Source organism: Lipophrys pholis (genome assembly GCF_963383615.2).
Source record: "Lipophrys pholis genome assembly, chromosome: 15".
Classification (NCBI taxonomy): domain Eukaryota; kingdom Metazoa; phylum Chordata; class Actinopteri; order Blenniiformes; family Blenniidae; genus Lipophrys; species Lipophrys pholis.
Genome location: NC_137642.1, coordinates 10,759,964 through 10,781,969, shown reverse-complemented (window position 1 = coordinate 10,781,969; position 22,006 = coordinate 10,759,964). Strand labels below are relative to the sequence as shown.

Below are 22,006 nucleotides of genomic sequence, written 5' to 3'. Positions count from 1 at the left end.
TTATGATTTAAGTCACTGGATTTCTGTAAAGTCTTCTTAACGCATCTCATTCAGTAATACAGTCCTGCTAAGCACTTGGTTATTAGTAACAAAGGTTTTAAAACATTGCTTTATTTGTATTTTGATGGGATATGGTGTCAATCAGGTGAATTTATCGACTTAGTGGTAGTAAAATGTGCTTTTCCAAGATGACGGGGCAAAACACATCCGTGTTCAGGTCAATATATGAAAAGTTTAATTGACATGTTTTGTAAATATTTAGAGGGATTTAAAAAAAAGCTACATAGACAATACAAACTGCATTTTGTTAAAATAAAGCATTTTATCATTTTAAAATGTACTCACTGACGGCCATTAACAATCGTGTAAATGGTAAAATAGTTAAACGTTCAGCTTTATTTTCCCAGTTTGGTCTTGTCATTCCTATGCCCAACATACAACTGGTCAGTATTTTGACAAGCAAATGCCTTTTAGCCAACTACTTCCTTTGGTAATCTAACCACTGGAGTGCCTTTCTTTCAAAAAGCTCGATATGATTGCTTCCTCCTTTGTGTGAATCATCACTGAATGTAAGGTTATTTGCCATCTTTACCAGTGTCTGCCTGGAAAGCCACATCCTCCTCTGCCTCTGTTCGAGCGGCAAACTATTAGAAATGCAATTGGATGGGGGTGTTTACTTAATACCACAAAGCCACAATGCACAGGATCAATACAAAGGACCATCGCATGAAAGTAATCAAGCTCTCATCATCAATAATGAATGCCACAATCAGCAGGGATAGTGGGCTGCTATTGTGAGGTGGCTGAATGGGAGAAAGGATCGCAGGGGAGGAACCATTATGCATCGCTACACTGGTCAGCTGTTGCAAAGATGATGATTATGATGACAGTGGCGATGATGGGGATGTGAACTCAAATGTTTGCAAGAACATTTTGCTGGAAGGGGTCATTGTGGCTTAGTGTTGCCATTTTTCTGATGACGTGTAGGAAGAAGAAGCTTATTTTTGCACATAATACCTTGTTGTTTTGTTCTTTAGCTAGGTTTCTTTTTTTGGTGAAATCTTGGTTTAAATAACATGCTGAGCTGAGGCACTGCTGCTATTGCTGCGCCCGTATCTTACCTTATTTTACCTAGCAAGTCATAGACAGTCACAGAAACATAGTCCAGCAGGTCTTAGTTTCACACAATGTGAGCTTTGACTCATCGTCAACACATGCTAAGCACTTCCTCTCAACACCCCAAACCCACATTGTTGCTCCTCTTCACATCAATTTACAAATGTGTGTCCTTTATTTGCTTTCAGTAACCGTGCTGGCTTGATTTTACAGTGGCTGCATTTAAAAGGCTGTATTTGCTGACATGAGAGGGAGCATTCATTATTCAGCGCAAGCTTTTTAAAAAGGAAGTCCGTCCCTCTGCAACCTGTAGGAGAGAAGTCCCTGTTTAATTACATATGCTGTAACTAGTGCTGTTGATTGTGTCCACCCCAGCTGAATAGAGAACTGTGTTTACTATGAAGTACATTAATGAGCATAGAGTTATTTTGTCACTGTGTGCATGAAAGTAATTTCCCTGTCATCTTTCTTTCTCTTTCCAGGTGGTGTTAGTCTTTGCACTCAGCATCGGGGCCCTTGGGATATACTTTATAGACTCCTCAGAGTAAGTATCAGTTTCATGGCATCCTTCCTCCCATCTTCTATACTGCTTCATTCAACGTATGGTGGAGTTGGGGGTGAGGAGGTTTGGGGGGTGGGGTCATTAATCAGAGTCAGTTTGAAAGCAGAGTACCTTGAAGAAATCAAAACAGAGAGAGAACATGCAGACTCCAGATAGAAAGGTTGAAAGTAGGTTCTCCTCATGCTCCTGCAGCTAAGCCGACGACACTTAAGCTCTGATAGAAAGATATGCATGTATTGGACTATAACTGGTCTACATGCCGTGTCTAAATATTGGGCAGGCACAAACACACGCACACTCAAATGCACATAATCACACCTCCACAAGCTCTCAGAGGAATTGATGCACACACACACACGACGCATCAGAGGATTTGTTTGTCAATGAGAGGCCTGTCAGTTTCCATGGTAACGCAGATAGTCAGATACTGTATGTGTCGGGGAGTTTGTTGTACTGTATGTGTGAGTACGGGAGTGTGGGTATTGTCAGTGCATCCCTGGTTGGCAGGCACCCAGAGACAGATTGCAGGCCTGGCATCCCTCCGATAACCATTGCAGCTACTTTCACACCACGCAGCTCGAGACAGTACCTTTGAAGAGAGAGTTGAGGAATTTCTAAATTATATTTCTTGAGATTCTCCGAGCTAGAAACAATGTCTCATTACTTTTGGCAGTGAGTCAGACCTAATAGTCTGGGTGCTACAGTATCAGATAAAAATAAAACAGCTAAAAGACACAGAGGGGGAAAAAAAAAAGATTATACTCTACATAATTCATTTTTATAGGGCAAGGCTGTAGTCTAATCAAAAATGTGCTGCCGTTTATTCTTCAGCAAAGCCATCGTGAAACCTGCCATAGAAGCCCCAATGCTGCTGTTAATATGTCATATAAATCACTGTGTGTACTGTGGGTTAAATTGTTGTCTGCTTTTGTTGTTTACCTTTTGTTGATTTATTTTGCACACTCGCCAACTCTTTTTGACTACAGTAGCAAGCGCAACAGTCTTGTGTAGTGGCAGTTTGAGGATTTCCTGGGCATTCTGATTTAATGTACAATACTGTTTGCTTGCCACCATGACCAAAATCATTGTTTCCAGGCAGGTTCAACTTGATGCATTTCACTAGAAAATAATCAAAAGTGGGCAACTGTGCCTTGCACATTGACTCGGTTTTCCTGTGGCTGTATTTATTATTTCATGCATCATTAATTTGCTCGCAATAAAACTATATGTTTACTGCAGTGCCCGAGGGTTATGAAATGTTGATTGGAAAGAAATTGTAGCATATTGACATGATGTTGCGTGGTATTTTTGCCGTCATACTCATTCATTCCTTTTGTTGCCTGTTGTGAAGAATTCTTATTTGGATCCTGTTGTTTATTTTCACTTTAATAAAATAACTGTTAACTGTGAACTGTGAGGGAGCTGCATGTCTTCAAGAGAAATGGAGACGTAAAATCCTCAAACAAGGTAAATCGACAGTGCAGTCCAACTTATCTCTTAGTAGCAGTGGAAATTATTCCTGGCACGACTCCAGTCACCCATTTGTATCTCAGGATAAAAACCTTTTCTTCCTCCTCTACAGCTCCGTCTCCCTTTATATATTCTGCTGCCGCTCCCTTTTTTTGTTTTCCTTTTTGCTTCTGGCATTTTTTTAAAAGAAAAAGAAAATAGGTGCAATCAATACAATCATTTCTACCTTGATAAAGTTTATTATCTTTGTAAAATATTCTGGTAATTTCTAAGGAATCATGGGGATTTTCTTACATTAGTCTGTGGCCTTGTTAATGATCCAGAAATAAAACCACAAAGAGATTAACTTATATAGTTAGTATTTTTCACGTAGCTCTGTGCTCATCACACACATATTGCATCACGATGATTTGAAGTGTCGAGTTGAAGCTTCGATGCGCCATTAGACAACAATGTACCATGTTGTGTCACAACATCAGACTTAGCAGTATAGTTGATGCCCTGTTTGGGCAGGGTATACTAAAATGTTGTGACGAGGGGGTTTTGTGTAGTATTTCCTCGTCGTATCTGGTAAATTAAAGTGCACACTTTCAGTGTATTTCTATGTGAGTGGGCTTCCCTGAGGCGTTGCCCTGATCTCTATGTGCTCCCATTAAGCTGAGGCCCGCTCTTGCCTCATCATCATGATTAGCTCAAGCTTGTCACTTGAGTGTTCACATCCTCTTAGGGGGGCTACTGATCAACCCAGAGCAGGTTCAGCTTACTCTCGGGGGTTTCAACATCCTAAACAGGGGCTGGGCGTGCGTTACGGCGAGACTTTCACCACAGCAGCTGCAACCTCTTATGTGTGCGACACCATATTACTTGTCAGAGTGCTGACTGGGAAGGACAATTCTTTAGCTCTTTGCCTCAGCAAAGCCAAGAATATTGTGCACAGGACGCAAATATTGACATGCACTCTTAATCTGATTACCGCCCCATGTGTGGTGTTGCATATGCATGATTTTCTGGGAGGCTTTCACTATGTGTGGATATGACTCATATTCTTCACTCAATGCTCACTTGCTAAGAATGCTCTACAGATGACCTTCTCCCCACCTAGCTCCTCGCCACTAAATGTTAATGACTGAGGAATCAATGAGTGTCGATTTATAGGTCACTCTTTTAATGGCAGCAATTACTCCACCAAATGTTGAGGGCTGCATGAGACAGAGGCATGAGGCTTATCAGGCTGGTTTCTCCCTTTTTGTCTTCCAATCTGCCGTTTTTGCCATCGGATAAGGTGAACATCGCCGTGAAATCAACTGTGAAAAAGGCAACAGTAATGGGGAGGATTACACTTCAGTCCCTGTGGTAACAGCGAAAGGAGACATGTGGTGGAATAAGTGCATGTGGGTTGGACCTCAGGAGTCTGGATGGGCTTTTATGTCTTCCTCAGTGATGCGAGCTTGTCCCTCTGGGCAAGGACACACACATGTGTACACACAGAGTTATGCACACCTGGAAAAACACAGAGGAAAACAGAGCGTTCTCATGGTGAGGTACAAGTGTCCCCGGAGATGTTTTGCCTCTACCTTTCTGCAGGTGGGGCTTTCCTGGCAGGATTATTTTGGGCAACGTTTCACAGCAAACATCCTCAGAAAAACACAGCAAAGCACCAAGCCTAAAAGTAAGGAATTGTGAATTGGATGTCCTCCCAGTTGTGCACAGAGATTACTAGTCACTGACTTGGCAGCCATGTTGTTGTTAAGAAGACAGTTTTATTAAATTTTTTATTTGAATGAATATGTAGCTCCACTAAAAATGACGGTCCATCTGTTTGTGTGGTTGTTTATCAGAGTGCACTTAATAACCTAATATAAGACACGAGCCCTTTTCTGTTCCTCTGCAGCAGACCTTCACTTGCCAAACTGATGTTATTTCGGTGATGTTTTCAATGGGTTGGATGCTGCGTCCTCTCCCCCACCCACATCAGAGTCTGCTTTTATACCTCGGCTCATCCCTTATCCTTCCTCCCTTCTCGTTTCCTCCTCTGTGCTCCTGTGAAACAAAAGGGAATGTAGGACAAAGTCTCTGCAGGCTGCTCTTAAAGGGATGCCCTTGTTCCTGCTCCACTTCTGTTTCTATTTCTCGTCTCTCTCGATCCCTCCATGTCACACGTACACACTGCTGCAGTGCACACGCTTGCACAGTCACGTTAACGTGCCGAAGCGTGCACTCAAATGCAGTTTTTGTGTCAGGGAGACCTCATAAGCACTATCTTGTGCCTGTAACGCTATCATTAGTGTGCGATCAATGTCGGCACTGAAAAAAAAGAAGCAGTGCCTAATCACTAATTAATGGGGTAAGGTGAGAAATATGGCTGAGCGGTGAGACAAGCTTGGCAGACTTTGTGACGATGAAGGGTTGCCTATAAAAGCCTCTTTTGAGGGTGTTGACAGTACCTGGTTGTTGTGTCTATAGAAAAAAATAAAAAAGCCAACTCAGCCTTCGCTTGGACCAGAAATGACTGTAACCACAAGAAGACTTAATTCATCGTTGACACCATTCCCGAGTGGCTGCAGATTTAATCCACAAGCTGCCACAGTGAGAAATGACTCATTTCCAATTTAAATGTTCTGCTATTTTCTCAAAGTGGTCCAACTCAAGACTAAATGCCATTTTATTACTTTTACCCACAGTTTAATGAAGACGTTCCCATTCTAAATGAATGAGCTCTTTCTTTTAGACTACATGAATTACATTTTTGATTGGTTTTGAAATTCAAACATGAACTTGGATGCTCTTGAAAAGTGTTTTGCAAAATTTATATGTGGTAAAGCTGTACATGAATGCGATGACAGAGCGACCTCAAACTGATTGTAGATATAAAATGTGAAACACAATTAATTTGCAATGGAATAAATGACTGCTGATGGTCAACATTTCTACTTTTTAATTTGTTTTCTGCATTGTTTGAGGAAGTTATTATGGCAAGTGGCAGCTACGATTCATATAGTGTAGTGACTTTGGAACGCAATGGATTATAATTTTCTCTTTAATGTCCCGAAATACAAAGCGCAAGAGGATATTTTCAGATCTGAGCATGAACAGAATTAATTTCAAATGCCAGTGACTTATTCTAACTTCGTAAATTCAGATTAATTCGAGAAACATGTTCAAAAAAGCAAGCTCAGGAATAGTAAATGAGCTAAATGTTCTATTAATAACAACAATAAATAAGGACAGGTTCTGAAATGTACTCAAAAATGGCATCTCCAACCTTTTTGTTTGGTGGAGGCTATCATGATTATTACTATGTTGGCCTCTTCTGTACTTTCTATCAGATGATTATTGTTTTGCACTTCAAACTAAAAGCAGTGGTTTGGAGCAGATCGAGGCTTGCTGGAATTCGACGCACAAAAAACCCTCAAAAACTGGGCAGGTAATGGTAATGACATAAACACCAAACAAACGCTGGCAGGATCACAAGAGTAAACGTGCCACCCCAAAGTAAGAGAAAAACATAAACCAAATATTTTAAATTAGTAATGCAGGCAATATTTGCTTGATTAAATAAATGTATCTGGAACTGAAGGTCATTTTACATCACCGATTAAACGACCTGGAATTTGAACCAGAGTGATATTGTCCAGTGAGCGGAGTGTGTGCTCATGGTGCCTTGTTCTATCAGAGTGCTAATAAGGATGTTCTGTTTTTGCATAATGACATTTCTTTTTGATTTTATCACTTAATGAGAAGAGTGATGTGATGCGTGTAGTTTAGTCGTTGTACTGTAACAGTGGCTCCAGAATAAATTAATCATACACTGGGTTGTCATTTTCTCTGGTTTTGCTGCAATTCTCCTTTAACCTTGTTTCTATTTTAAAAGCGTTCACCTTTATTGTTTATTTATTCACTTCACTCAGTTTTATTGCGCGAGTGTGTGAAGCTTCTTTTTAGCTATGCGCTATTTCCATCCACATGCTGCTTCTGACTGGAATAAATAAAGTCTTTGTGGAGGAAACGCCCGAAGCGAGATGCACTGCATTTGCATTAGGAGAAAAAAAGGAGAAAAAAAAAAAAAGAAGAATAAAACAGAGTTATCTATTTTTAGCTTCCCAGGAGAAGATTTATTTGTCCATCGCCCTTGTAGCTACTAAAGCATTTCTTATTATAGTAATGGTGCCTCGACCTAAATCAATCATTTAAGTACAAACCTGGCCTCCTTCAGATTCGCAGACTCCTCCCAGCTCCGTCCCCTGCACATAGATAAATGCGCTGTCCCTCGGAGAATTGGCCTTCTGACATTCAAATATAGCATGAGACACATTCGCAAATTTGACTACTTTAGCATTTTGATTGCATGTAGTGACTTGAATGTTTGATTATGGTTTGTGCACACCAGTGGGATGTGGCTGTGTGCTTACTAGAGCAGTAAGACATTGGTGATGTGCAGAATGACTCAGATTCGGTGTGTGTTGCACCGTGATTTTGAGCATTAGTCAAGTCGGCAGCCATGTGTTGTTATTGTTTTCCCAGGGGGGGGAACCTTGCTGTTGCTCCAGCACTTAGCCAAGGTCACGGGCAGGCTAACGAAAGACTGGCTCCTGCTGACTGACTGAAGGTGTTTGGGGGTTATTTTTAGAACATACCTTGTTGCCCTTGAGAACAAACGAGGTTTTACCTTTCTGCTCGTGCTTTCTTTCCAGAGAGGCTGAGTTCCTAGTCAGAGAAGGTTAAGGCGGGGAAACATTTAATGTCCAGAAATAGATACACATACTTTGCAGTCTTCCTTCGGGCAATCATTATTCTCCTGTGTGTGTCTGTGTGTGACTTTCATGTCCTTGGTAGACATGCATGCGAGATTTTAATTTGTATTAACTACAAATTACTACAATATTTACATCGAGCATGTCATATTAGATTAATTGATTCAACTAAAGTTATTCAAATTTTTTCTTTTAAACCCCTGTAACACAGAAAATGAACCAAAAAAAAAAAAGAAATCTTTCAGAAACGATACCTGGCTCTGTTTCAACAGATACATGCTTTATAATTCTACATTCTACAGCACAACTCATTTAGACTTACATATGTAATCATAACGTTAGTGAGACATTACTTCTCCCTGCTTTGTGTGTTAACAGTGGTACTGCTGTGATTTACACACAAGATCCCACTGACTGGCAATAATATCTATCTAATATCTTGAGACGTTGTGTAGTTGGCGTTCATGAGGAGAAATCTTCAAGGGTAGGGGGGGTGCTAAAGTGTCTCATGATCTCTGGTATATACACATCTTCCTCCTCTTTCCCTCTTGCCTAATCTGTCTTGCTGCTGTCTTTCTTTCCCTCTCCCTCTCTCTCTCTCTCACCTCCTGTCTTCCTGTCACGCGGGGCGGTGCAACTCCAGGCGGTGCCATGGTTTAGGAAGTAATAGGAACAGTGGTGGGCAGATCTATTTTCTGCAGGACACTGGCAGCATGCGGCCAGGAATCTCTCGTGTGAAGTGACATTGAAAGGCGTAATCGGGATTTCGTCTTGTCTTACTTGCTGTTTGTGTGGGAAAACAACACAAATAGTGGAACTTGATAACCGAAAGACCTGCGTGGCACAAGAGGATCTAATCCAACTGCTGTGCAGAGAATAATACGTTTGAGAAGCTTATGATGCTTTTTGTTTGTTTGTTCGGGCGAGGTGACGAGTAACTCGTTGGTAATTACTTCTCATCCGTATCATGTAATATGTAAATTACGCATCTACTTTTTCTTTTGCCAAATACTCCCATACTGTTGTGGAGGAAGTGCCACAACTGTCATTTTTCAAAATGGAGCCACTTTTTGACGAAAGGCTATTGATACGAAATGAGTCCTGTTTTATTGACTTGGGTAGCTCAGATTAAAGAAATATATCACTTCTAAGTTGCTACAGAAAAGATGGAAGTCTGTCAGTGGGACTTAACGTATATAACGATATAACGTATTCATTTACAAGTCACAGTACCTTCAAGTCCATATTTCTACTTTTCTATATGGGTTTGTGTTTCAGTTTGACACAAGCCAACAATATTACTTTCTTGTCTCTTGAAATGTAATATCTCCTTAATAAGACATAAAAGTCTAGGAGCATCATCTTGCTCTGCCACTTCCCAACTCCATTACAAAGGTATCAATTGTAATATCACTTCAAAGTGATGATGTTAAAAAAAAAGGTCCCGAAGTGGTGGAGAGATGTAAGATTTGAGAGATGTGGGGAGATTAATCAAGCCAGGTGGGGCTTTATATCTAAATGCTCTATGTCTTGGACAAATTGACAGCGTGGATTTCAAGGTGGATATGAAGATTGGGAACGTATAGAGAAGTGAGGTATGGGGGGTAGTTAAATTCAAAGACATTTGTAGATGAACTCGAGCCAGTGAAATCGTCTTCTGGAATTTAGTAGGAGCCAATGAAGATGGTACGTGTGACAAGGATGTGTCCCGTAAGACAACGCAAAACAAACTTATACAGAGCATTCCTAACTGCGTTTTAGGGGCTTCAAATGTGTATCAGTGATGCACTGATCAGCTCTATCAGCATAGTCAGTAATAGGCAGTATTAATTAAGACATTATTGTTTTCTTAATCTGTAAGGTTGGTGAATTTTAGGAAAGCTGTGGTAGTGGAAAATTTGTACCAAAAAACTTCAAACCAGACAAAATGTTATGCTCATTTATATACTTAAATAAGCTACTGATGTTGCTCAAATTGGTGAACGGAAGAGAAGTACTGACAATTCAATTTCTCGATCGCAAATGATTTCTGTGATTGAAAGTTCTGTGACGAGTGGCATTATTATCAGTTTAATTGAGCACCCAATTTAATTGCTTCCAAAAATGTCAAAGGTTTGCGGAACTTCAGTTAAACTGTCTTTTTAATAATTAGCTTTTAGTTTTTCTGTCTCAGTTTTACAAGAGATCCTCAGAGACGTGTAAGTGATGGTACGAAACCTTTACTGTGTTTCTTTCATTATCGGAAGATCATTTACTGTCCTTGTCTTTAGAAATGATGATCATTCAGCAGCGCTTTCACTTTTAAACTTTCCACACATATCAATACTTTTTCTCTTGAATATTCCAATTAAGGGAATTACTTCAATTTTAATTAGTATTTGACACCACCTTTTGATTTCTTTGCTGAAACATCATACTGATTACAATTTTGGATGAATTAGGCTTTAACATGTAAAAGTATTAATCTGATAATCTAACGACTATTAGACGTTTGACTAAATGGAAGCTTGTGGAGTGTAGTCATTGTGTTCCCCCACAAAGCAAAATCCAAAAGCCAAATTCAGTGAACCACACAAGCCCTGAAGAGCGTCGCCATGCTCTCTCTCTATTATCAAGAATGCTTTGAGTCACATGACTGTGGATGAATGCGGTTATTCAGAATGAGGCCAGAGCTGTGCCCAAGGGGAAACGCCACAGTGACCACTCCAAATGGTGTCTTCAGTATGCACCATCTGTGTGTAAGCGTGTATATGGACGTTTACACTCGTGTGTGGAAATGTTAGTTTGAGCTGTTAGGGTTAGGAATCCAAATTGAAGTGATTTGGAAACCCTGTGAACTCATAGTTCAGTCATACTAGAACATCAGATGTTGAATATCAAGCATTCGAATGTTTGATCAATTTTCTGGGAACATTATTTTCTATCTTGGAGCACAGGAGACAGATTGCTGGCATTTTGAAATAGGTTTGTTAGCTCTTTGATTCTCTCATCTCTCGTGGTGTATTATCCCTCGCACCTAACAGTTCTGCGTCTCCTTTGCTGGAATTTTAATTATATAACGGGCCAAATGTTTTCTTAAAATAGCACCTGGACTCTTCAAGCATGGAGCCACTCTGTTATATTGTGTAGAACATGCAAGACCTTCCCTAAAAGAGATGCAGATGGGTGCACAGGATGTAAAAGCTCAATGTACATTCTAGTATTGAGAGTATCTTTCTACAGAGGCGAGCATTAACCTCTTGAATGTGCCTGACTCTTTGTGCGTGGTTGTTTATTGGCGAGAGAGTGTTTGTATGTTTGGGATGGATGGGGAGTGGGGGTCTTTTAAATCATAAACCACCTTGTGCTACATTAATTGTATGAAAGCTGCTTCATAAAGAATGATTGATTGGCATTGATAAAACCAATACCATTAGAAATGTAAGTGTTCCCTCCCCATCTCTCGTCTGTTGGGGTTTATGGTTTCCAGAAATAATTTTAAATCTAGATTTCTCAAACCGCAAAACAATTTTCTATTTTGCCGCTCAGCTTCTTCATTGGATAATACAGCTGCAGCCTTGAATCGCCTCACGATATTATGTCGGCTATTATGTTGGTATGCCCTCTTTCATAAGGGAAAAACCTTTTTACTGAAAATCCTTGCAAAATTGTTCCCTGTTTTATTCTTCTTGAATGATCACACTTATCCAAACTTTTGTTGCTCCATCTCATTTGAGGTGTTTAATTGCAATAACATTCCAAATGAACTTTTTCCTGAAAAGCTTTTCATTATTAATGAAATCATCTCAACCATTTGGGAGATTGCTGAATCCGACACACATAGCTGTGTTAAAAGATGGCAAGTGTAGAAGGATTACTATTCTACAAAAAAACTAATTTTTAAACAAATACTGAATTCCCCCTGACTCATTTGAATCACTGGCACTGAGACAAAGTTTGACATCATCTTAAAGATCACATGAGTCCCGAGGACATGTTCAAGACAGGCCACACACTCATGAATTACGAGTTGGATCATCTTCTTCGAGCAATCTGTCTTCTCTGGCATGTCTGTACCCAGCCAACCGTTATAATAGGGCATCATGAGATAAAATGTCTGATGTTAACTGGGAGATGATTAAGCCTCGGTCCTCTGTACCTCTGGAGGTTCTCATTAGGCTGTAAACTCTATTTTGGATCTCACACTGTGTCCCCACTGGCCCCATGCATACAGATATATGCTTTAAAGTTTAATTTGAACTGGGACTTGTAGCTGTGTACTCTCGTAATAGCTTGGTGTGTGTTCTCTTGTCAGTGTATACAGTCCCAATGGTCGCCTATAGCCAGTCACATCATAATGCATATTCATGCTTATTCCCCACAGAGGGATTTCCTCATTACTGGTGAACAAAACGCTATAGTCCCTTGACCAAGTGAAGAATGGAGTGTGCACACTGCCTGTTATTGCTTTTGTTGAGAGCGCCCACTTGCTAATGGGTGATCATCGTACGGTAAGCACGAAGATGGATTGTGTGACAGACCTGACAGACCCAACTCATTTATCATCTTCTGCCTTTAAAGCATCACTTGGGTAGCTATTGCAGTCTCTGTCTTTATATGAAGGGGAGGTGATGGGGGGGGGGGGGGGATCTGCTGGAATAGTGCCGTTTGACAGTTTTCTGAATAATTTATGCATGCTGAAAGTACTGTCACATCAAAGCAACTACCACTTTCAGTTTATTTTCAGCTGTTTCATCTATATGTGATTGACTTGACAGCCGAGTCTTTCATCTAGTTGTATGACCCTCTTGGGCTTAGTGGAGGAACTGCATGGTGCCGGTGGTAAATCACTACAATGCAATTGAGTTGACTGATATTACAGTGTATTTTAATTTGATCAAATTTATCAACTGAGCTTTTCTCAAAAGTCAAAATGATTTCGGTCCAAGGGCAGTTTGAGCTGAAGTTAGTGTCATTTATATTTTGGAAGTTTCAAGACACCCATAGTTTTAATTCAGATCTGTAAGATTAAATTATTTGTGGGGGGAAAAAAACAGAACATATTTGAATGTATGCAAAGGAATTAGGATTATTTTAGTAGCGTGTTTAGGGAAATGTATTTACTCATCACTTTTTGAGGTATCTTGAGTTTTTTAAATTGCATTTATTTCAACAAATTTATCTCATGTTAGACCATGATGGTAAATACACCAACTGTCTTTGGTAAAACTACCACAGCTTTGTGGATTTCCCCCCAAGCTTCATGAAACATTCAGAAAATCAACAACGGTTGCCACCTGTGTGTTTCCAAGACAGTGGAGACAGATGAGCCTCGTTCACTATGTCACTGTGGAGGAATCGACCGTTGTGATAATGTTATTCTCTCTCCCTTTCTTTCTATCTTTTTTTTCTTTGTTTGGTTTTTTCAGTCCTATAGAATCCTGCCAGAACTTCTACAAGGACTTCACGTTACAGATTGATATGGCCTTCAATGTCTTCTTCCTTCTATACTTTGGCCTGCGGGTAAGACGCCTCATGGGTTCATGCTCACCCATGCACATGAGCACACATGCATCTGGTGTACACACAGACATACCTTTCACATCACAGGCAACAGCAGCAAGCACGCAGCAGTTCAGGCGTATGGTGAACCCACTACAATTTTAAAGGGGTGCGGCGTGAAGTTCAAGTCATTGGGTGTACTATTGAGTCACTTTAGTGGCCGTATATCCTTTTGAATCTTCCTGCTGCTTCTTTAAGTCGCTCAATACATCATCCTCTCATAAGAAATCGCACAGCAAGACTAAACTTTCTGATTTAACAGCAGCGCACGACAAAATCTTAGAAGACAATTTTTTCGTGCTTCATGTTCCCATTTCTGTAAATCCTCCCATTATTTTATGCCGTCCCAAATATCAAAATGGCAAGAAATCATCCTTACAGAACAGTTAACAATGCTCACACATAAGAAAACACCCACCTGATTCATCTCCCAAATACTCACGCAGCATGCTTTCACTTTCGACTGACAGTGTTGTAATGATGTCGCTGGCATGGCTGTCATGCCAGAGCAGCATTCCAGTGGTGCAAACGCAAGCTTGACTTCCTGAATGAATGAATAAATAAACTCATAAGCTGCTTACGCCACCAACAATTTGCATGACTCAGCAAGTGGGGTGAAGCTTTTGTCATTCCATATAGTTTGTCAGCATTGTCAGTGTTGAGACGTGGCGGTTTGGATGTGATGGAGCAGTAATATTTTGTGTTGAATTAAAATCTCTGTGTCACTTGAATGCCACTCTTTTGTTTTTCTTCGTGACAGTTTATAGCGGCCAACGACAAGCTGTGGTTCTGGCTGGAGGTCAACTCAGTGGTCGACTTCTTCACTGTTCCTCCCGTGTTTGTCTCCGTCTACTTAAACAGAAGCTGGCTTGGTAAGTTTGAATGTCGTCCAGCTTCCTGTGTTATCTTCACACTCTCCACTTTATCACGCCACTCTGTTACCCCTTGTTCGGTGTAGTCCTGTCGGTTCTTGCTCCCGCTCACAATTCGTCATATTTCCCACACACACACCCTCTCCTGATGTTTTTTTTTTCTAAACTCTAAATCTCATCCTGCGCCTTGCCCGTCCCCCTCTGTCTCCCCATTACTGGGAGCGAGTCTCTGAGGGTGTCTTGCTTGGGGCTGCAGTCAACTTCCCCACATCATTGAAAGTGACAGGGCTTGGTTCCTCTGATGTTTCACGGAGCACAGACACAGTAAAGTGGATGGACTAATGGGAGTGGAAGTGACTTAGAGCTGAGCTTCTCTATGTGTGTGTGTGTGTGTGTGTGTGTGTGTGTGTGTGTGTGTGTGTGTGTGTGTGTGTGTGGTTGTGCTTAAGATTGATTAGTAATTGCTGCTCTGAGGCATTGCACCTGGAATACCCCACAGTCGTCCATATTGGTCTCATTCACACCCACGCAACGACTGCACAAGCAAAATCACGTGTGAGCCCCATACACACAAATATGCACACCCTCTTGCCTGAGCAGATTGGAAAATACCCCAACCTGCATTACATAACAACCTACTTTTCTCATCGCGTTGTGCGTATTGTGACCTGAATTCCACTGCAGTAGAAAGAGTTTCTTTTGTAGGTGGGTTCATTTTGGTTTTTTTTGGGTGCAATGCCTCTTGACTTTTAAAAATCTTATGCAAGAAACTCAGCTGTGCTCATGCTAATCCAGCATGTGTTCATGTGTTCCATGAAGTATAACTGTAGTAGAGTCACTGTGGATAACATGGTATTGAGTCCCGAATCAGGCTATATGCAGTGATAGATGTATTATGTTTTAGTTCTCTTTGAGAGTATTGTTAAATACTTTTCTCTCGTATATTATTTCATCAAAGTAATTTTCCCTCATTAGTATTTACGCAGACTATTACAGACTATTCATTCATTACATTGTGAATTTATATATATATAAAAACATATATGTCTGCTGGTAAGGCCAGAAGCTTGAGGTTTCAGTCAGTCACGCAGGTTTTCTTTTTTTAATGTCTCTAAATCTGCGCGGTAAAATAAATCTGTGACTGTCTGATCTTTGAGTTGATGAAGGTTTCTTAAGAAGCTACCAGTGGCCTATGAATTTTACAAAGCACAGGCTGTGTAATGAATTAGATATGGCCAAGTCGAGTAATCTGGCTTCTGGTATTCATGATGCAAGGTGTCCTCATCTCATCCCGGGAAAACTGTTAATGTTAGGGGCCTTGATGAGGATGATGAAAGACGGTGAAACGGTGGCCGGGTTGCCGGGATGACATCCTGCAGTGAATACCGCCGATTATTAAATATCCTGCATATGGATCGGCGGAGAAAGCAGGGACACCTTTATACACAAAGCAGCTGCAGTATGAGTTGTTGTGTGCAAACAAAATATGAATACATTGTTTGTGAGAGATGCCCTAGATTCCAGAGCTTTTCATTTGCATTTCTGTATTTGCATGTATCATTTGAAAAATAGAAGATTCAGAAACATTTTCACAGCCATGACATATCAGGTGGCATCTCCTTTGAACTTTGCAGATGACGTGTGTTTTCTTTCTTCTTTTTTTTTTTCTTAATAGTATCATATATGACCATGACGTAGTAAAAGATTTCCTGCTGTCATGAGTTAAATGTATGCAAACTTGTCATGTTCTTTTCTATGTGTTGAAGTCTACATAAAGTGCTGCAAAGCCCTTAGTTATAAATATAAAACAGCGTGTGGATCTGCAGGAGGATAGGGTGTACCCTAACAGGCTGGTGATGGCTTTTCAGAATATTAATGGTGTGCTGAAAGTGTCTGTTAATATTCAGGCTCTGGCAGGGACAGGAATCATAATTAGGTGCTCATATCTTGTATTAATATGGGAATTAAATCCTACAATACCAGGTTGTGATGAGAAAATAAGCAAAATTAATTGGTGGAAGAAAATGTATGCGTATCTCCATTCGCCAGAAGGCTCCACAGAGCCATAATGAACTAATCCATAACTGGTGCTGCTTTCATTTAGTTAAGTGTATATACTGTTCTTAAGAGGCTTTGTTCGAGGAAGCCAGGGTGGTTGTTAAGAATGTGTTTTGTGCTCCTCATTCCCAATGGATTATTTCATTCCTTCCCTTTCCATTTATTGTAAGGAAACACACACCACTGCTAGTGTAATACATCATAATTATCATAACTCTCGCTCCACTCCATGAGCTGTGGTCCTGCATAAGAAGACCGTTGGAGGTGCGCTCCATTAATGAAAAAGGCCGTTAATAGGGGTTCTGCCCTGCGCTGTGTGGTGGAGTGTTCAACCACTCCGCACCCAAGGAAGTATACGCCGTGTGCATCTCAAGTCATGTTCTCTTTCCCTCGGCAAATTGGACATTGATTAAGAGGGGGAGAGTTATGTGTGGCTAATGTAAGAGTGTGTGTAGTGTTCGTCCTAGGAATTAATCTTCTTTAACTACTTCAACTTCGAATTTCTCCCAAGAGAGTCCTCACAGTGAATGATTAGCATTTGGCTGAGTTTCTGGTAGAAAGTGTGACGAGAGAAGAACGACAGGTTCCATCCAGCTCTTTATACTTTGTATATATCGTTTGGATTTTTAAAGGAAACAGAAATATTTTTGGACGGTGAATTGCATCTTACAAAAAAAATTGTTCTGCATCCTGTAGTGATGCATTCGAGAGCCATAATATCAACGGTCCATCCTGGCAAGTGAGACGTTGGTGAAGCTCCACTGGTTTTGAAAACACTACAGTAGTGCTGGAGCCTTCAGGCATGGCTTTTTAATCTAACCTGCTACTGCCTCCTGGTGGTGCTTTAGTAGACTATTTGTTGCGCTTCCCTTCTTTATGGAGGCTTAAAGTACGTGACATGTGTACAAGTGCATGTGCCTCATGCAGCTACTGGCAATATGCCTCCCACATACACTCACGGAGGGAAAAAAAAAAGACTTTTCAGAAATTCAAACTTTCCAACAACATATATTGTACAGTAAGTGAATTTTACCAGTTTAGTTCTGCATAAATGACTTGTGAAAACAAGTGACCTGCATATCAGCTGAGTGTCTATGCATTTCCTGCAGTGTAGCATTGTATAATCTAATCCTGGCTTGGTTGGCTGTCCGTATTATTCCTGATGAAGCATCCCAGACTGCTGATTGATAAAAGGTCTCTGCAGGCTCACCCCGCCAGAACATGTGACAGAAGCAGTGCTTTAGCTCGTAAAGCCTCAATGAAGTGAGAGTGGGCACAGAGCTGCAAAACCTTTCTGAATGAGCATCTGGTGAGCTGACATGTGCATCTGTGTGTGTGCGTGTGTTTGTGTGTGTTTGTGTGTGTATACACCATGGTGTGCAAAAGGCTTTGGCATGTGTGGGGAAAGATTTTCTCATACATGGACACGTGCGCCACAGACTAGAATTTCATTCAGAGTTTGTTATCTCACACACACACACACACACACACACACACACACACACACACACACACACACACACACACACACACACACACACACACACACACACACACACACACACACACACACACACACACACACACACACACACACACACACACACACACACACAGGATATTCAGTACCTTCTGAGGACATCACATAGTTTTTTTTCCCTGCATACTCACTCTAACATTACTCATAAGTAAAACTTACCTAAAACGAACCCTCTGCCTAATCCGATTTTATTTGTAACTTTAATTTAACCCTAAAACATCGGATGTTGATGGGTTTTTTTTTTCTGAATGGACTCTTTAGCCCCACAAACAAGATACTTCTCATAATTTAAGTGTGTGAGAAGATTTAGGTCCTCACAACAGCAATAAATACCAGTCTTCACACACATGCAGGTGTACAGTGGAACACAAACACAGATGCTTCCCACTAATTGAGAAAATCTACCCCCCAGTGTTATGCATTGCAGGAATTTATTTGTAATTTTTTTCAATTTGTGCTCATGGAGTCAATGCTACAAATTAGAAGTTATTTTGCAGTTTAAATGCAGTCAACAGTGCTGGTTTATTTTTGTTTTACTTAATCTCTTCATACAGTAATGATCACAAGATTTGTGTAAAACTCAGTGCAAAAAGTATTGTTCTCAAAGCAAGCAGGAATTAAAGAAATAAATATGCTTTGTCTCATGATTCGTGCACATATTCTTTAGGTGTACCAAAGAACGTGCACACAAATCACGTGCATCAACAACGTCAGTAGAGTCACCTAAATATAAATAATGTTTATAGCACATGCTGTGCTGAGGCAACCGTCTAAATTCAAATACACATATATTTCCCCTTATATAAAAGTGCTTCTGGATGAAAACTAAACCAAATGCATGTGTGTCTCTTTCTGTATCCAAGATCATTTTAGTATTTGACTTCATAAAATCTCTCAGCTGCATTTTTCTTTCCATTTTGCACTTGAATATAATCACCAGTGGCTTATTCCAATAGTATTGGGAGTTATTTTACACATAACAAACTAAACTAGTAGACTTTCATTAAAAAGTAACTTGTCCGTTACTTTTAATGATAAATAAAGACAAAACCTTCACTCCACTTGCTGAGTCATGCTGTTATTGCTGTGACACATTAGCTGTGCTGTCTGCACTGTGTCTAATGACTGATTCATTCTTTAACTTTAGTTGAGGTTATGTTAGTTAGTGGGAAGACGAGCGGTGGCTGTCTGGGTTCAGCTTGATTTTAGTCAGAATGGTTGGGCCTTGCGACGCGACCCTGATGGATAAAGCTGAATAGAAGATATGCAGATTCATGTTTGTGTCATATAACATTTAAATAGCACCAATACAACATAAGCTGCTTTTGACCGCAGAGTCTAAATTTAGTCTCAATGGAAATGGAAACTTTTTTTTTCATTTATCTTTGATCAAATAGAGAAGATGTCATTCTCGCCACCGCTTGTATGACTTTGGTCTTCTTCTAATGGACCCCCCTGTATTGGAGATGTGGCGCTTTTAAATAACCCTTGTGGTCATCGTCCTCCAGGAACTTCAGGCTGTTCTGAAAATGCAAACAACAATTGGCACAGAAACCTTTTAATTGCTTGAAACGTTAGTGTCTGAAACTAAAGGTTCCAGCTTCTACTGGTCGAAATATAACTACAGCCATATTATGGTGCTTTACATTGAAATAAGATAGAGAAATAAGACGGAGGAAAAACCCAAACTTCCGCAACTTCCGAGTTCTTTAGCTGCCATGTGATGATCTGATGGAGTATTTTTTTGCATAATTTCCTCGTCTGTGTATAAAAAGGCACGCAAACACTGTTATGCTGACATCATCGTGACAAGGTATTATTCCTGAACAAAAATGTTTGGGAGATTATCTTTCATTGTTTTCGTTTGACAATACAGTACGAAACATTAAAGAGCGGATCTCTAATCCGGCAGAATTTTTTTTTCTTTCTTTTTTCTTTTCTTTTTTTTTTTTTAATTTCCCAGAGGATGCGGGACACTCACTTTAAGGGATTATTTTTTTTGTTCTGCATTATTGACATCCCTGTTAATCCCCAGTTGTGTTCAGACTATTTTAGAAATTAGGTTCAACACAGGTCTGTGTTGATGGGATCAAAGCATCACCAGAGTTATCAGTAAAGCCCTGAAAGGGGGCAGGAGTAAAGGTAAATCTGTTTGGGTTATGGGGATTAAAAGCAATGTAACAAAATGGGGAAAAAAAATCCCCACACACTTATATTGGAGCCGACATTTTGCTCAGAGAGACACTTTGTGACGAGACTGCGACATGAGAAACTGTAAATCTGGCTGTCGTTTTGATCTCTGTGACCATTGATTCATCTGCATTTGATGGTCTTTGCAGCACAAGGAAGCCAAATCAGAATTTTTTTTAATTTTTTTTTATGAAGAACAGCACAAGATTTTGGAATAATAGGATTACAGAATTTCCCACTTGGCCAGAAAGGAATTGAGTCTGAAACAATGATTCCTCCGAAACTGCTTGTTTACCGCCGCGAACACAGCGATGTTCATCTGGAGACCCTCAGAGAGACGAGGAGGCGGAAGAAGTCCTGCGGCGATCTTTTTCAGAATGGGTACAGGGTGAGGCAGGGCCATCACGGGCAGGAGGAAAAGGCAAAGCAGACGGGGTTCTACCATTCAGTTTGGTCCTGTTTGCACATCCTGTCCAACTGGGGTAAGAGCATTAGTTTCAGCATACATCGTGGATTATGTGGACGTCTACTGAGGGTGTATCACAGAAAGACCCTGATCTTGAAGTGATTTGAAACGTGTTTCCTGTCCAGCATATGGCTCCTTGCCTGTATTTACAGGTAGTAATCTGATTGTAGAGATAATCTCAGTCGGGATTCTTTCGACTTCCGTCACACAACCTGACACATATAGGGACAGACATGAGCACACACATGTTCCATGGCATCAGACATGTTGTATAAAAAGACAGTGAGGCTTGCCGTCACATTGTTCTATAATCCCTGCGAGAGCTGCTGTTGGATTCAGACCGATGCTCACGCACAGACAATGTTCCCACTGACGTGTTTGAATAAGTAGATCATTCACCATCTCCAATAAAGCTGCTTTCAGTTTCTGCCGTGTCTTGTGTTTTTCAGACTATATATATTCCAATGTGTCTTGTAAATGTTTTTTTTTTTTTTTAAAGTGGGCTCACTTGGCTCACATTCATGTTGTCTACATTGGGTTGTTGGTCCCTCACAGGTGCTATTCTTCTTTACTGATATTTCTCTACTGTGGCTTCATATCATTTGTTAATCCTCTCTCTCACTCTCTCTCTCTCTCTCTCTCTCTCTCTCTCTCTCTCTCTCTCTCTCTCTCTCTCTCTCTCTCTCTCTCTCTCTCTCTATCTCTCTCTCTCTCTCTCTCTCTCTCTCTCTCTCTCTCTCTCTTCTCCCTCTCTCTCTCTCTCTGCACAGGTTTAAGATTCCTGCGAGCGCTAAGATTGATACAGTTCTCGGAAATCTTACAATTCTTGAATATCTTAAAAACAAGGTAGGTGTAAATTTTCCCAAAGTTATTGACAAGCTCAAACATACAATAGCGTCATCAAAAAAAGCCAATGATCTCAAATCCGAAAACTGTATGCTTGAAGTATTAAGAAGAAGAACAGAAGAGCTCAAGATACAATAAAACAGGTGTTTTGGACAATTTGGGATGTGGGTTGCAATAAAATTTATCAATTTGTTGTTGGTTTTTTAATATTTTCAAATTTCAATCCATACACGGATCCACAGGCATCTAATCTTTCATTTATTATATTGAACCTTGATCCAACCATGTGGGTCATGAAGAATAAATTATTATTTTGGCAAGCTGGCAAAAGCAAATGCCCTTTAAGGGAGGAGGGACAGAAGGCGTTAAAACCCTGTGTGACGCCAGAAGTGTGGGAGTTTAAAAGTCAACTCAAGAGAAACAAAGACTTAAAGATATGTAAAGATCAATAAAATCATTAGTCAATCTACTTTTTTGTCAGTGAAGAGGCTCTTACTATTCAGGGCAGTGAAAAGCATCCTGACAAATCAATGTGGCATTAAATGGTTTCATAACTCTGAGGTTACCTTAGAGAGTACAAACTTCATATCAGCT

At 40.3% G+C, this 22,006-nt stretch overlaps 1 protein-coding gene across 2 annotated transcripts in view; it reads left to right on the top strand.

Annotated features, from left to right (window-relative positions):
• kcnma1a (potassium large conductance calcium-activated channel, subfamily M, alpha member 1a) overlaps positions 1-22,006 on the top strand; it is a 142,384-nt gene that overhangs the window by 67,261 nt on the left and 53,117 nt on the right. For both annotated transcript variants that reach the window (XM_080481457.1, XM_080481458.1), the window contains exons 3-6: positions 1,599-1,660; positions 13,308-13,401; positions 14,201-14,312; positions 21,337-21,412. In XM_080481457.1, coding sequence (XP_080337583.1) covers positions 1,599-1,660; positions 13,308-13,401; positions 14,201-14,312; positions 21,337-21,412 — 344 coding nt within the window. The remainder of the gene's footprint in view (positions 1-1,598; positions 1,661-13,307; positions 13,402-14,200; positions 14,313-21,336; positions 21,413-22,006) is intronic.